Source organism: Pocillopora verrucosa, chromosome 4, assembly GCF_036669915.1.
Source record: "Pocillopora verrucosa isolate sample1 chromosome 4, ASM3666991v2, whole genome shotgun sequence".
Lineage (NCBI taxonomy): Eukaryota > Metazoa > Cnidaria > Anthozoa > Scleractinia > Pocilloporidae > Pocillopora > Pocillopora verrucosa.
The window spans coordinates 30583610-30598472 of NC_089315.1; the positions used below are offsets into that span (position 1 = coordinate 30583610).

General features: G+C 38.2%; 2 protein-coding genes across 2 annotated transcripts; both read right to left on the minus strand.

The window, feature by feature from the left end:
* Window positions 1–319: 319 nt before the first annotated feature.
* LOC131784642 (peptidyl-glycine alpha-amidating monooxygenase B) lies at window positions 320–9100 on the minus strand. The gene is made up of 13 exons (XM_059101463.2): window positions 8795–9100; window positions 7840–7894; window positions 7483–7585; window positions 6514–6611; window positions 6119–6202; window positions 5737–5791; window positions 4830–4894; window positions 4671–4754; window positions 3715–3791; window positions 2939–2989; window positions 2529–2581; window positions 2060–2257; window positions 320–1244 (listed from the first exon to the last, which is right to left on the minus strand). Exons 1-12 carry the CDS (start codon window positions 8990–8992, stop codon window positions 2077–2079), a joined length of 1104 nt encoding a protein of 367 aa, XP_058957446.2. The 5' UTR covers window positions 8993–9100; the 3' UTR covers window positions 320–1244; window positions 2060–2076.
* Window positions 9101–13581: 4481 nt separating this feature from the next.
* Window positions 13582–14810, minus strand: LOC131784362 (peptidyl-prolyl cis-trans isomerase E-like). The gene has a single exon (XM_059101167.2). It carries the CDS (start codon window positions 14789–14791, stop codon window positions 13898–13900), a length of 894 nt encoding a protein of 297 aa, XP_058957150.1. The 5' UTR covers window positions 14792–14810; the 3' UTR covers window positions 13582–13897.
* Between the last annotated feature and the right edge of the window lie 53 nt (window positions 14811–14863).

The window sequence follows — 14863 nt, forward strand, 5'->3', positions numbered from 1 at the left end:
CATATAGTTTTAAATTTATTCGTGATTTTAAATTCGGCTTCCTGATAGATATTCTTCGAAGAAAAATTTTTGATAAAATGAAAATGTTTGAACTGATATATTCCCGTCGCAGCTAACAAAAATCCCTCTCTTTTATCCATATTTTGACATCCCAAAAGATGAAATAGTTTGAGCACTCAAAAACCATATCATAAGCCTCCTTTTTGTTTTATTCAATACCACTTGAACTATTTAAAGCATATAACTGCTTGTCAAGCATTTTGTACTATTCTATCGGTAGAATTTGTCTGTTTATAAAAACCATTTTTCCATAGCACGAATTTAAACTTTGATTAACACGAAATTAGCTTCCGATATTTTCATTGAATCCCTTCTAGCGTCAGCTAAATGTGTTTTCTGATCCCTGCGTGGTAGATCTCCATAGTTTCCTCAATACGTCGTCAGACGCCCACACACTCAGGATGTTAGGAAATCAGAGAATGAGAAAACGCTTGAATTTGAGGGGAATGTGAAGCAAAATGAGGATTGCTTTACCGAAAAAGGGCTCCATCATAACAAATACGTACATTTACGCCGGGAAAGGAAACCCCACGCGAACACGATAGTAAGATTTGGACCCTCATCAACGAAAGGGAACAAAATACTCGACAGAACCTAAAATATAAACTTCAAGTTTATTTAAAGAGGTTGCTGGTTAACGTCTGTTTATTCATTTCATAAGCGCGAGACAAAATTCTAACAACAGAGGCTAGTTTAATATCACTGCTGGAAAGCGTCTTCACGCAGGCAAGGTTGTTGTGATGAATTCGAACTGAATACGTAAATTACACTTATTATATTGCGCAAATGGCTTTCCAAGCGTAATTTTTCGTTCTTTTTCTAAGCTTGAAAACACCTTCCTGGAAAGTCACACTGCATGACAATTAACTGATCGACAATGAGGCATCATTTTTTTCTTTCTCCAGAACGAGGTATACATTATGACTACACGAAACTTGCTTTTTGGCAACCTTGCCGAAAAAATATGTAATGGATTCCAAATATCAAAAGTCATCATCAATATTAATCAATCAATATCAATAAATAAATCAATATCAATAATAAATCAATATTTAAAAGCATTCATTTGAAAATACATGATTTCCGAGACGGAATGTCTCATGAGGGGCCTTGCTCCACTTTTATTTTTCCATCAAGATCTGTCACTAGGTAGTTCATGGTTATTCCACTTTCATCCTAGCTGCCTGCAATCAAATATTGAAAAATTATACAAAAATTTAAAAAAAGTTAGTGCTCTCTGTACCACGACCATGGCATTGTTTCAGCAGTCTTGATCAAAAAAAAAAGGTACAGCATGCACACTTTAGAGATGACATGAGGTGGAAAAAGAGAACGTTACTAGTTATTGAATATAAAACATTCCGTACAGTTCTTGAAGCTTGCAATGCAAAACGTTCTGCACATAACCTAAAACCTTCTGTGCCTCACCTGAAACGTCCTTTATGTTATTTTTGAAATTCTCTTAAAATTTTATAGGAGAACAAAAGAGGAAAAGACAGTGTCTAGGGGTTTTGTAAAAGTCAAGATCGTTCTTTGAAATTTATGCGCGTTTGTGCGCCAATAATTAAAATGTCTCATACACTCCCTCACACAAATAAAAAAATTGGCATATGATATCACTCAGAATAGGGGAAGTTTTTGAAAAAAATACACTTTTATCCCTCAGAGAATTACCCTTGAAAAGCATAATTCTTAACCATTCAAGTTAAATGTTGAAGGAATGTCTCATTAAGGTTAAAGAATTTGGAGTAGACCCAAAAGAGGGCTGTAGTTTATGACAGTGTTTAACGAGGTCATAACCAGAGCAGAAGTCTTCACCAGAGTGACCCAACTTTTGCTCAGTTTATCAAATTCAAGACTACCCTCATTCAGACACATCCCAACTTTGGAACAGAGTGCTCAAATTCACCAAGATTAAGATCTTACACTAAGTATCCTGGGTGTCATTTTTTTTTCTCGCAACTCGTGATAGACAATCTCACTCTAGAGAACCACTTACCCGTACTTTTACCAAGTTCATTTCATGGCCAATATAAATCGTTTGTTTGGTAGTAGCTTATCAGAATCTGCCGGGAAATCAAGGTTGCTTGGATCCAGAAGCTTACACAAATCACTGGGATTGCTGGCTCCTTTAACTTGTTTTGGATCATACCAATACATTATGTAAAAATTACACATTTCATCGCTATGGGTTAATCTGGTAACAGAGATAGAGATTTGAATCTCTTAATTAGTCTGATGGCATAAATAACAACAAAGTGAAACGATCGATACATATGTGTCAGAAACTCTCTTTGGTGGCCAATACACATTATCAATTCAGTTAATAAAAACCAAAATTATTTTGTAATACCCTGCTGATGCAACATCACAGTTTCTTCAGAAATTTAATAATTCTCCTTTTATTCAAAGGAACACTACTGGTAGTCTGGTAAGATAATGGCTACATTGATATATAACAAGCATACCCTGAGTGTGTTACTCTGTTTCTCTGCATGGAATTGAAAGTGCAACGGGCAGCCTGTAAGTTAAGAGTATTTAATGCTTTAAACAAAGAGAAACAACAAGTTTAGTCTATGTTACAATCGGCAAAAGCAAAAAATTCTTGGTTTGAAAGTGTGAAATGGGGGAGATGCATTGGACAAAGGAAGAAATGAATAAAATTGAGAAGAAAATGAAAAACGAGAGTGTAAATATGCTTGCTGTGAAAGAACAGGGGAGATGACACAAAGGAGATTTGGAAAGCTAGTCAGTAAACATGAAAGTTGAGAAGGGTTATGCTGGTCAGGTGAGGAGATGGAAAAAACAAGGCAGGAAACTGAAAACATTGGGAAGGGTGAGATTTTTTTTTTTTTGCAATAAGAAAACCACTGCTTACTATAGAGTCTCCACTTTTAATTTCCAATAGATTATCTACTGGGTAGAATGCCTGAAAAAACAAAACCATAAATGAGATTGCACTAAAACAAACCAATTTTTAACCCCTTTAATTCTGTTTTCTGTGTACAAGAATTTTAGAGGGGTCCCTTGATAGTGGATGAGCACTTACTCATCATGCAATGACAAATATCTTACAGGTGATGGGTAATTTTAATGAACTTTTAATTTCCATTTTTACTTTATTGAGAAAAATTATCACATTGCCAACTCCAGAATTAGGTAAGATGCTTGTTACATGTGAACCTAAAATGAGAGGAACTCCAATAATTTTTGAATTTTTTTCTATAACTTTCATCTATCTCCTCCTCTCCCCTATTGGGGGGTGGGGGGGAAAGAGAGAGGGGGAGGACTTCCAAATAACCTATTAGAGCGGAATTACTAGAGTTTTTCGGAGGTGTACCAACTATTCATTGTAGCTTAAGTAATGCACTTTCTAGCCAACATGTTATCTATGGCTCAGTGGCAAAGCATAATGGACCTTGTGATCTGAAGGTCTGGAATTTGAATCAATTCTATATGCCGAATTTGGATGACCTGTTTGTCCAACATAATTATAACTTTCTATAACATGAAGAAAGGGACAAAATATCGCCCATTATGTCTAACACGGGCTGATTTTCAGTTTACAGAAAAAAACATCCAATTCCCAATAAATTCGTGTTTTTTCTGGGTGACAGTGAGAGTTATGTAGCTGCTGAAGCATATTTAACTTACCTGTGGGCGTTGTGGATCCATTTTTCCTATTTGAGTCCATTTCCCATCATGTATTCTGTAGCCAACCACTACCGTCCCTAGAGCAATTCCAGAATTGAACTCAACTGAGTGTGCAAACACAAGATCCAAACTTTATGCATTAAATCTTTTTAAACTTGAAAATTTGCTTTGAACCAGTTGATTTCCTTTTTATGCAAACACAAGTTTAAAAATTAAGAGGTTACTACATCAGCAAGTGGATTTAGGACCAAATGCAAGTATAAATATTGTTAACTCTGAAAACCCAAGTTAAAAAACTGGACCAAACACAGAAAATGTTGCCAAAATATTTTTTAGAGACCAGAAAAGTGATTGATGAGAAACGGAAATCTTTATCAGCCACAAATTACAATGATTGAAAAAGTCCTTATGAAGGTCTCCATTTTTACGAATCTCCCTCAAGTGATTTTTGGAATGCTGAATTTGCCATGCAAACTTGTTCCATAAATTTTTCTCATTAATAATCAGTCATATGCCAATTCTTGATAAAAACATCTCTAGTAATTATTGCAACATATTTAAAAGTCATGCACCATTATTTTCAAAAAAGACTTTGTACCACAAAAGGTATATAGAAGAAGGAGTCTCTTATAAAGGAGTTCATTCTTTTTAACCCTCTGTTAGTACTATTAACCCTTCACACACTAATTTATCAGTATTTTCTGTACCATTCTCTATACATTTCCTAAGGTGCTGACAACAATCACTTCTTAACAACCAAAAGCTTTGGTAGTTGGTGATCACTTCCTTGATTCTCATGACCTTACTGTGTGATTCAGGGTGATATCGTGAGGAGAACTGAGATGCAAGTCTTACTTAGGGATCATGGAGAAACAAATAAAAAATCTTAACCTAAGATGAAAAAAATGACTGAAAACTGATTACAGTCTAAATGTGATCAGTTCAGTGGAACTCACCAATGCCATGAGTGTGGACTCTAAATTTAAAAGGATGTAAGACTGGTCCATCATTGTATTGACACCCAATGTCAAAATGCCAAGCTGGATAAAGAAGAAACACAGTATAAAGTTATAAGACAGTTAGGGGCCGGAGTGACTTCAATGATTTTATTTTACCTTCCTTCTTTGGTGGAATGTCTCCAAATGGTTGTAGGAGAAATATGGCTGCCAGTTGACTTGGTCTTTGAAGGGAAAATGAGAAATAGAACTGTTAAAACTGAAACGTTGGGAACAGTAGTGTAACGAATCATTCTACTCTCTCATTCATTTTCAACAAATGAGGGTTTAAATTTTACTTGATTATTAGTATCCAGAACCTGCAGGAAGAGAATTAACTTAAAAACTGGAAACAGAATAAAAGAACCAAGTCCTGACCCATGGCTTCAGAGATTAGGACTCCAGAGGTTAGCTTTATATTAGGCAGTAATCATTTCAAACAAGTACTGATAGTAATTGCAGCAGCTGACTACAACCTTTTTTTTTTTTAGGTAGAATAAGTGATCATCCTACACTTGATGCTTGCCTTATAGTGCAGCCTTAGGCAGGACGTTGTGAATTAATTTCATAGGTTGGTAACTTTTTCCATTTATGATGCAGTAGTAGGGGAGCAGGTCACAAAAAGTGGCTAAAAATGAATTGAAGGGGAAGACAGGAAAATTGCTTGATGATCTGATGAATGGGGAAAGAAATAAGGACAAGGGGAGATGGAAGGGAGATGGAAGGGAGAAGGGATGGGAAGAAATGCAGGAGGGAAAGGACAGGGAGTAATTAAGAAAATTAAGCAACCTTTCTCCCTCATGTTTTTGTTTATTAATAAGTAGGTTTAATTGTCATTTAATTTTGTTATTGCTCAGATCAGAGTTGTTCAAAGCATGATACAGACCCATCAAACTCTTACATTATGATGGAAAGTGGTTTTGTGGTACACTGCTGCTACCTTATTTGTACTAATCAGGTTTGAACAATGCTCAAATTGCTGCAGAACCTCGAGGAACTGCATTCATTTGCAACTACTGGTACCCACCGTACTGACGTCACATGCACGTCCACCCCAGAGTAATCTTTCAGAGTAGGATCAGCTGTGGAGAGATTGAACAATCCACATTGTGTGTCAGATAAGGAGTGATTTTTTAACCATGAGCTCCATCCAAGCCCACAATATTTATCAACAAGTAGCTATCTGCTTTCCCTGAAATGGCAAGTTTCTCAGCCATAAATTTGATATGAAAAGGTTCATGAAAACAACCCTATAATCTAGAATACAAGATGGGGAAGCAAAATTGTAAAGTGACATAATTGGAAGTTATACACCTAAAGAAAAAATTTAGAAACTGACAAAACTTTTGTGTTAATTTGCCACTAGGAAGGACCTGGAAGGAACACCATTGACCAACCATGAAACTCACCTAAAAACTTGTCCGCACTTGCATAGTGAACTTCAAGTACAAGGTAACTGTTATCAGATTTACCACCCACTTCAAAGGCAGTGTCTAGAAAATTAACAACAAATTCTCTAGCAGTGTTTGATGAAATTTAAAATGAAAAATAAGAAACTCTTTGACAACATTTAATTTTTGATTGCCACAACATTCTTTTGTCTCTGACAGCCCATCTAATGCAAGATGTCAGATCAAAGATATGTAACATGCAATTATTGTTGTACAGGAAGTTGATACTGTAGTGCCAGGTTAAGAAAGGCCCTATGTGACAGATTAAAGTGGCATTAAGCATTCCTGATATTAAAAATGATGATAACAACAATAAAACAATTAATTTGAAGGTGAATATTGGCATACTGTACCAGGTGGTAAGTCCAGCTCTGGAGCATTTCTTCCCCAAGCATACAATATATTTGCATCAGAACCCTTGCAATAATTGGATCCCATTTCTCCACATACCCTGAAAAAAAGAAGATTAAATATTACTTACTTATTTCGTATACTTAATTAACATATACTTGTTGTGGTTAGTATTAAGTTATTTTTGTATTTGTCTCAGGACATTTACAGCGAACAAGAAGACACGAAGCCAAAAAATATTTTTACCTCCACTGGCGCTTTGCTTACTTTGTCACCATTAGCAACATTTTTCTTTTTATCATATAAAACAAATTGATTCTTTGCATGCTGCCGTGGGTCTGTAGAGTCTGTAATGGATCACTCTAGATATCACTCTTGGCTGCACTTTGTGTGCCACCTTTTTGTTCTTACCACATTTTGACCTCATTTGTGATCTATTACTGAACAGATGCAAAGCAATGTTGAATATATTTGTTAATTTTATAATAATTATCTTCAATAAGATCAGTAGCTGCAATGGTAAAACCTACTTACTGGTAACCAAGTTTTTCTTTGCTGTATAATTAAAAGCCACATGCAAAATACTTAAGTTACATTATAGGAGCATTATTGACTGGATCCTTTCCTTTGATTAGGTGATGGACAAAACACTGACCCCTAATCCATGGACTATCCTGATTGACTAGACAAATGGACGACCTGAAAATGGAATAACCCTAAAAAGTCCTACCTTGAATGACTGACCCCATTCCATGTACTATCTTGATGGGCTACCCAAATGGACAACCCCAAAATACATTAGACCTACAAAATCCTACTTTGAATCAGTTCTATTGAAAGCACTGCTATTTATAAACTTAAATTGCATGCTCCTTCTTTATTTTCTTCAGTTGATGCAATAAATTTCTCAAATACAACTGGATTTTGAGTTATGGGTCACATTTTGTCCATCACCCTTTTAAATAGCATACCAATATTCTCCATCACTTGCAAAAGCATGTTTTGCTGGCTTAGGGCATCCAAATACCATCAAATGGTGGGCTGTGTTCATGTTAACTAGAGGTTTGATTGCAACTGAAATGGATGACAAACATTGACACATTTGTGGTTGTTCACCATAGTATAATGATGTGTAATTTTTGAATAATTATTAGTTCATTTTGATGTTAAGTCAAATATGTTTTTCTTTTGAAAAGTAACAAAAGGGGAATGCATGATCTACTGTGATATTGTAAAATATTGTATCTCTGTGATGAATTTTCTTCTTTTCAGAAGATTTAAATTGAAGCTCTGTTAGCCATAATGTTATCTACTGTAAAACACCCTACCAATATAGTCTTTCTTTTTATGCAGATCCACAGCAGTACAGAGGTATGTGTCTTCCTGCAATATGTGACATTTTGTGCTCAACATATTTTGACAGTTATATATGATGCATACACTGTGGTTGACAAAGTTGAAACAATATTGAAAAGCTATAACATGAAAAAAAAATTATCCACCTGCAGCATGTTATTGATGTCTCTTTTAAAGTTGGTTGCTGATTTGTTAAGAGTAATATTCTTTGAAGAACATTTTGGTGAGTGACAAGCCAGGTACCAATTTAGATGAGAGCAGGAAAAAAATGTATGCTAGTAGTTCTAAACATTTTTGGGGGGAAGGGGGATGGTGGTGGAAGTGATAGCAAAATAATGTGTATTCATTATAATCAGTATGCAAAAAGAATATCATTTTAGATAAACAAACATATTTAGCTAAGGCAGCTCTTAAGGGATCCATCAAAGCTTAGACTCAAGGAGTCTGTTTTTATTAGAAGAGCTCTCTCTCTCTCTCTCTCTCTCTCTCTCTCTCTCTCTCTCTGTAAGGGATGTGGAGGAAAAGAGCGCTTGAATGCTGTGGTAAGATCGAGAGGGGGCTAAGAAAACAGTAAAGTATGCGTGACAGACAGTTTCTCATCTGATGTCTCGTCCTATTCCCCTCTCGTCCAAACAACCCCTCCGATTCTGTGACCCGTATCTCGATAAAAAACACAAAAGATACTATTGCTTTAAAATTCAACTTTCGTGGAAAGATTATTTAGAAACACCTAGATAACGTTGTCGATGAAATATAGGGATGTGTGTTAATCTTGTCAGCAAAAGAGTGATGATGTTTTCCAAGCATGTAATAAACGCAAACGCTTAATTGGGATGAAACTTATATAAAAATTATATAACGACTATTGGCCCAATTATTAATTTCTATCGTAACACCCAAACCATGAATAGAGAATACCCTCTTTACCTTCGTCGGGTGAACACCTGGCATTGCGAGCTTCACAATTTCTGATGAATCATCTCTGCTTTGCCACTTTTCAGGGCGAGATCTATGGGGCAGGATGTCGTTGAAATCCCTAAACTGTTCTTCATCGTCTTCATATGCAATGCACATCGTTACGCACAAAATTGCCACCACGAAATTTGGGGCAAATGTTCTGCTCATGATAACGAATTCGTTGAGTTGAGTATCAAGAAATACTATAATTCGGCTAAATCACTGCAGATAAAATTTACGGTAATACGAGCTGCGAAAACGATATAAGCAGTGACGCCTGGCGTGAGTCTTGGCTTGAGGGACTGACGCAGCGGGTGCTTTTGTCATGCAAACAACATCGATTTAACGAACCTCTAAAAACGAAGTCCTCAGTTCAACGAACAATACTCGGTAAAATTTCCACACAGCCCCATACTATTGTAAAACAAATCTGTTTTCCCAATGGTAATGTATTGTTTTTATCATTGTTTTCTCTGTCCAGGAACTGAATCGTAAGTACTAAAACAAGGAACGACCTAAAACCACCAAAAACCACCTACATGCTACAACCACCTACAACCATCTACAACCACCTCAAAAATTTTAACAACGACCTACAACCACCTCAAATACATCTACAGCCACTCGCAAACTAATAAAATTTCGTGATATGGTTGATTATACATGGGACCAGGGAGAGTAAAATTTCAGGGGGAGGTTGTAACGATAGGATTTTTAGTGATTTTTAGTATCGAGTTCTTTCATGCTTACGCTCAAAAAAATACAATATTCCACGTAGAAAACTTAGTTCAGCAAAGCGTAAACGCTACCAATTCTCCTTTAAACACGTAAACAGTTGTTATTAGTGTTAAACTGTAACAGCCACCTGTCATGTCCTTTTGTGTAACTGTTATCCACCGGAACTCTTGAAAGTAATTAATGTTGTAAAAGGCGAAATTCCTACTTAGCCAATAGTGTAGTAGATTACATGATCCTGTAGATTATTCATGGCATTACGTTATCAATGTACGTTAGGTTTAAATAGGACTGTTCTGTAAAGCTTAGCGGTGAGAAAGTTAGGAAGAGAACGGGGTCGAACCAGCCCTGGCCAGGTCCGTTCTGGTCAAAATTGTAGTAGAGCTTGCAGAATAAATCTACGTTGGAGCCAACCCTGTTGTCGTTAGTCATTCTCTCAAGGATAGTCAGCAACCGTAATAGATTCCGGTTACCTCCCCGCAGCCAGCGAGTGCCCCCAAGGAAAGCCTTTACCCAGAAGAGTTTTTAAGAGTTGTCCCCGTCCGTCCGTTCATTTGTGAAGGCAAAACCCTGTTTTCACAAGGTGGAGGTTTCATTCAATTCTCGTATTTCATGCACGTGACGTGTTGTCGTTTCACCTTATTTAAGACATTTATGCCTTGTTTTAGATGGTTTTAGATAGCTTGCGAGTGGCTGTAGATGTTTTTGAGGTGGTTTTAGGTCGTTATTGAAATTTTTGAGGTGGTTGTAGATGGTTGTAGGTAGTTTTAGGTGGTTTTAGGTCGTTCCATGTTTTAGTACTTACAAGAACTGAATGCATAATGTAGTATGGGGCTGCGCGGAAATTTTACCCGATACTCTTCAGCCCGGCCAAAGTTACAGTAAAATGTATGGGACAGAACCTCGATATTACAAACGTTCGATTTAACGAAATCCTCGTTAAAACGAACACCCCGATATAACGGTTTCCTGGAAAAACTGGATCAAGAATCACCGGATCACCGAATGAAGGATCAAGGATCAGGGATCAAGGATCAGGGATCAAGGATCAGGGATCAAGGATCAGGGATCAAGGACCAAGGATCAAGGTTCAGTTCAAAATGAATCAAATAAATTAAATAAATTAATAGGTATGATTGATTGCTCATCTACGTGACTCAGTCAAGATCTCTCTCTGTTGACAGACAGGCGTTGTTTTTTAGCCCTTCCCCATCTGCCGACTGTCACGCTACCCTAAAGAACGCTTGATCGCAAGTTAGATAAGAAACTGCCTATTCTTGATTCCAGTGTAGTTTTCGGGGATTTTTATTGATAGTCAAAGCAAACGTCTGTAATTTTATTCTTTCACCAGAGAAATGAAAAGATAACCTTTTTTTTTTTTTTGTCATTCACACAAACCTTTCTTCTGCACAGAGACATTTGTAGACATGGGTAATGGACGACAAAATCGCCATTATTTTCCAATTCTTTGCATTTTTACCCAAGCATTAGTCAATCTAACAAATAATTCCCAGGTTTTCTCCTTGACATTGAGCTGGATATTTCATCTGCTCGCGAAAAAGTCACGTTTACGAGTTTACAAAAGTCACGTTTACGAGTTTACAGACACCAAACAGACAACCGGCTGCGAGTCGTTCGCACGTCTGAGTGAAAATCTGTGACGTCATTTGTTCGCAGCGCTGAGGTTCGAAACAATTCCTGTGGCTATTATCTTTCTAACTCGAGCACTTTGTTTACTGAAAATACTGTGAATGTGGATTTGTCGTCATCTCCCGCTAGTGACAGCGAAAATTCTTGCAGATTTTTTAGCACTTCTGCTTTTGCGCACCATGCTTAACCGTTGGTGCGGTTCCCCTGTTAAAGCTGTCGAGAAACAGAGAATCGGCAAACGTCAAGGTCCTTTATTTTGTCGGAAGTGATCAAAATTTTATGCCTGTTGTGCTTCCTGGTGACAAAAAAAAAGGAAAAACAATTCTTCCTCGTTAGTCGTCATGTACTTTCTTTAAAAAAAAATCACGTAAGGCTAAGAACTGATTCAGTTCCCCAGTATGTGTTCTTGAGATTTTCGACTTGTTACCCCCATGTATATTCCAGGGGACTCACAACAACAACTCAGTGGGGCGATACAATTTTATCACTTTCCGAATCATGTCTCTTGTCAAATCCCGTCGTAAAAACTGCTACTGCTAGGTCAACACAACTTGTATTAAAACATTCAAGTGATGTCAGCTTCTCGTAAGCCTCGTTTTCTTGATCTATCAACTTAACGTCAGTGACCAGTTCATCATCAGAGTAATAGTTTGACCGATTGCCATCATCATCATCTTTGGCATCATCAGATGGACCAGGGACAGCTGCCTGTACTTCCTGCTGTGCTTCAACACGTACATGTGCATCATGATGTCCAGGAATTTCTGCAGGCCCATCATCTTCTTCCCCTCTCAACCTAGACCTATTGTCGCTGAAGTAGGGCATTCTTTTCTCCTGCAACCAAACTTCAAGCTTAAATTTCGTGCTTCCAACACAAAAAGAACTTGCGCGATCATACCTTCTGCAGACAAAGCAAAACATTTTGTCCTCTTTGTTTACGACATGGTATTCAAGCCATGGGAAGCTTTCTTTCCACGATGGATCAAAAGTTCTCTTTCTCTGAGTGCTCTCTATAAATCTAACTGCTTTCCTGTTTACTGGTACTTTCAGTTTCGGCCGTTTTCCCCTTTTAACATGGTGGCGCCTCGTAATTTGTCAAAAATCGCTCCATCTTTACAATTGCTTCAAGTGCTAGGCGATGTGCAAGGAACGTAACATTGGTAGGGAGAAGACTGGGGAAGACATTGACCATTAAGCGCAGAGCAGGTAATTTAGTGTTAACAACTGGGTTGAAAACGTAAATTAGCCACCGTAAAGGGTAAAAAAGCTGACGTTTCGAGCGTTAGCCCTTCGTCAGAGCGATTCCTAATCGCTCTGACGAAGGGCTAACGCTCGAAACGTCAGCTTTTTTACCCTTTACGGTGGCTAATTTACGTTTTCAACCCAGTTGTTAACACTAAATTACCTGCTATACTCTCCCACCGACGCAGCATCACAGTTTCTTTAGAAACTTACCCCTTTATTCATTAAGCGCAGAGTCTGGGATCTAGCGATGTTTGCGATCGACACGCAAGCCAAAAAAAGGCGCCAGAAAATGACAGGGTTATGCCTTCTTTATTGGTGTTATCATAAACTCAAGTAAACGAATTATGTATAATTTCTTTTAATTTTTCTACTAACCAGCGGGCTATTAGACGTGGTTTTTTATTAGCCTGACCAAATTTTTACTAACCTCGGGCTACTGGGCTAGCAGAGATGTCGAACCCTGCAGTAATGGTTTTACTTTATTCTGGTGGTTCATAACTAACAAACCACAACCGAACCTCTGTTAGAGGACACTTGCCCTCGTCCTGAGGGTGTCCCCCTGAATGGATGTTCCACTGTAGTTGGAACGTGATCCTTTATGTAGACGGGAGAGAATTATGTGTTGGAATAAAAATCTTCCTTCCTCGCTTTCTCCTTATTTACCCGTCACATCCCTCTCCCGGGCGGCCTGAGTAAACCCCTGGGGTTCTGTAGAAAACTGGGGACTACTCAAACGTAGGATCAAGAGGTATTCATGATTTAGCTTCTCTGGGCGCAATGAAAGGTTTAGGTGATGCCGTGGGATACCCGTCTTCGGTCTTGATTACCACTGATTCAATTTGTCCAATTCGGCACCAGCACACGATAGCGTAAAACGATTTTTTGACGAGGATAGAGCGTAAATGGGAAAGGCAAACCTTGGAAAAAGTCAGTGAAAATCGCATTTTTGGTGGGGGGCGACGAGAAAAAATATACAGGGCCCGTGAAAAAAGGAAATTGTGCGTGTAAGAAAGACATGCGTATCAAAAACAACCGAAGTGTTTCTGTTCGCCTCCTTTTTCACTCGTCTCAACCGGACCGAAAGTCTGCAATACATGTAGGCTTGCAGCCGAATGCAATATGAAGAATTTCTCTTTTATTCTACAGCTAACAAGTGCGTTTATTTCTCAACAAATAGCTAACCTTTTCAAGCATTCAACTTGAGTGCTCTTCACTACCGTTTTGTAGTTATAATTTATGTCGAAAAATGACATGAGGATGTACAGCTGTAGTGCGGAGGTTTCAATAACTATTTCACTAGGCGGTTTCCGATCCTGTTATTGGCGGCTATGGCCGGAAAAAAGGGCCAAAAGGCGAAACTCAAACACGAGAGCCTGCTTGCAGCTAAACAGACGATAAGATAAAGAAAGTAGACAGCTAGTCATTAGTTCTAAACAAGGACCGCTATAACTCGCCACAGTCTTCAATCGCGATCTTTTTGCTTGTTTTACCACTTTTTGATCCAGTTGCTTCTACTTTTCTGACAACATCCATTCCATCAATAACATGACCGAACACAACATGTTTTCCATCTAACCAATCAGTTTTCTCAGTGGTGATGAAAAATTGGGAGCCATTGGTATTGGTGCCAGAATTAGCCATTGATAGAACACCAGCACCAGTATGCTTCAGCACAAAGTTCTCGTCTGCAAATTTCTGACCATAAATTGACTTTCCCCCCGTACCGTCGTGCTTGGTGAAATCTCCCCCTTGCAACATAAACTGGGGGATTACTCGATGGAACGTGCTGCCTCGATATCCAAAGCCTTTTTCGTGGGTGCAGAGGGCACGAAAGTTTTCAACAGTCATAGGAACAACATCATGTCTTAGTTCTATAGTTATCCTTCCTGACTGGCGTCCCCCGATAGTTATATCCATGAATACTCGCGGATTTCCTTTCTTTAGTTTTGCATTTGCTTCTTCGGTAGATTCCTCAGTTTTATCCTCCGAATTTTTCATTTCGGCATCCTCTAAAGTCTGCCCTGCGTGTTTGCTTAACCAGCTATCTTCACTCCACACAGCACGACTGTAACCTTCCTTGATCTTCATTGGTTTGGCGATGTTCACACGAATTGTTCGCCCAAAGAGTTCGGATTCGTTCATGTTGTCAATAGCAGCCGCAGCGTCTTCTGCGAGCTCAAATTCCACAAATCCGAATCCTCGATGCTTCTGACTTGAGTAATCCATTGGTATTTGAACATCTGTAATGTCTCCGAAAGGAATAAAAGCGGCGTGAAGGACTTTCTCGTCAACTTCTTCTGCCAAACCACCAACGTAAACCATGCGCTTATTCGCCATTTTGGATTCCAGACACCCAAAGTGCAGCATGGGTGAATTCCAGTTTCCCTCGGTTCAGAAACTCAACAGGAA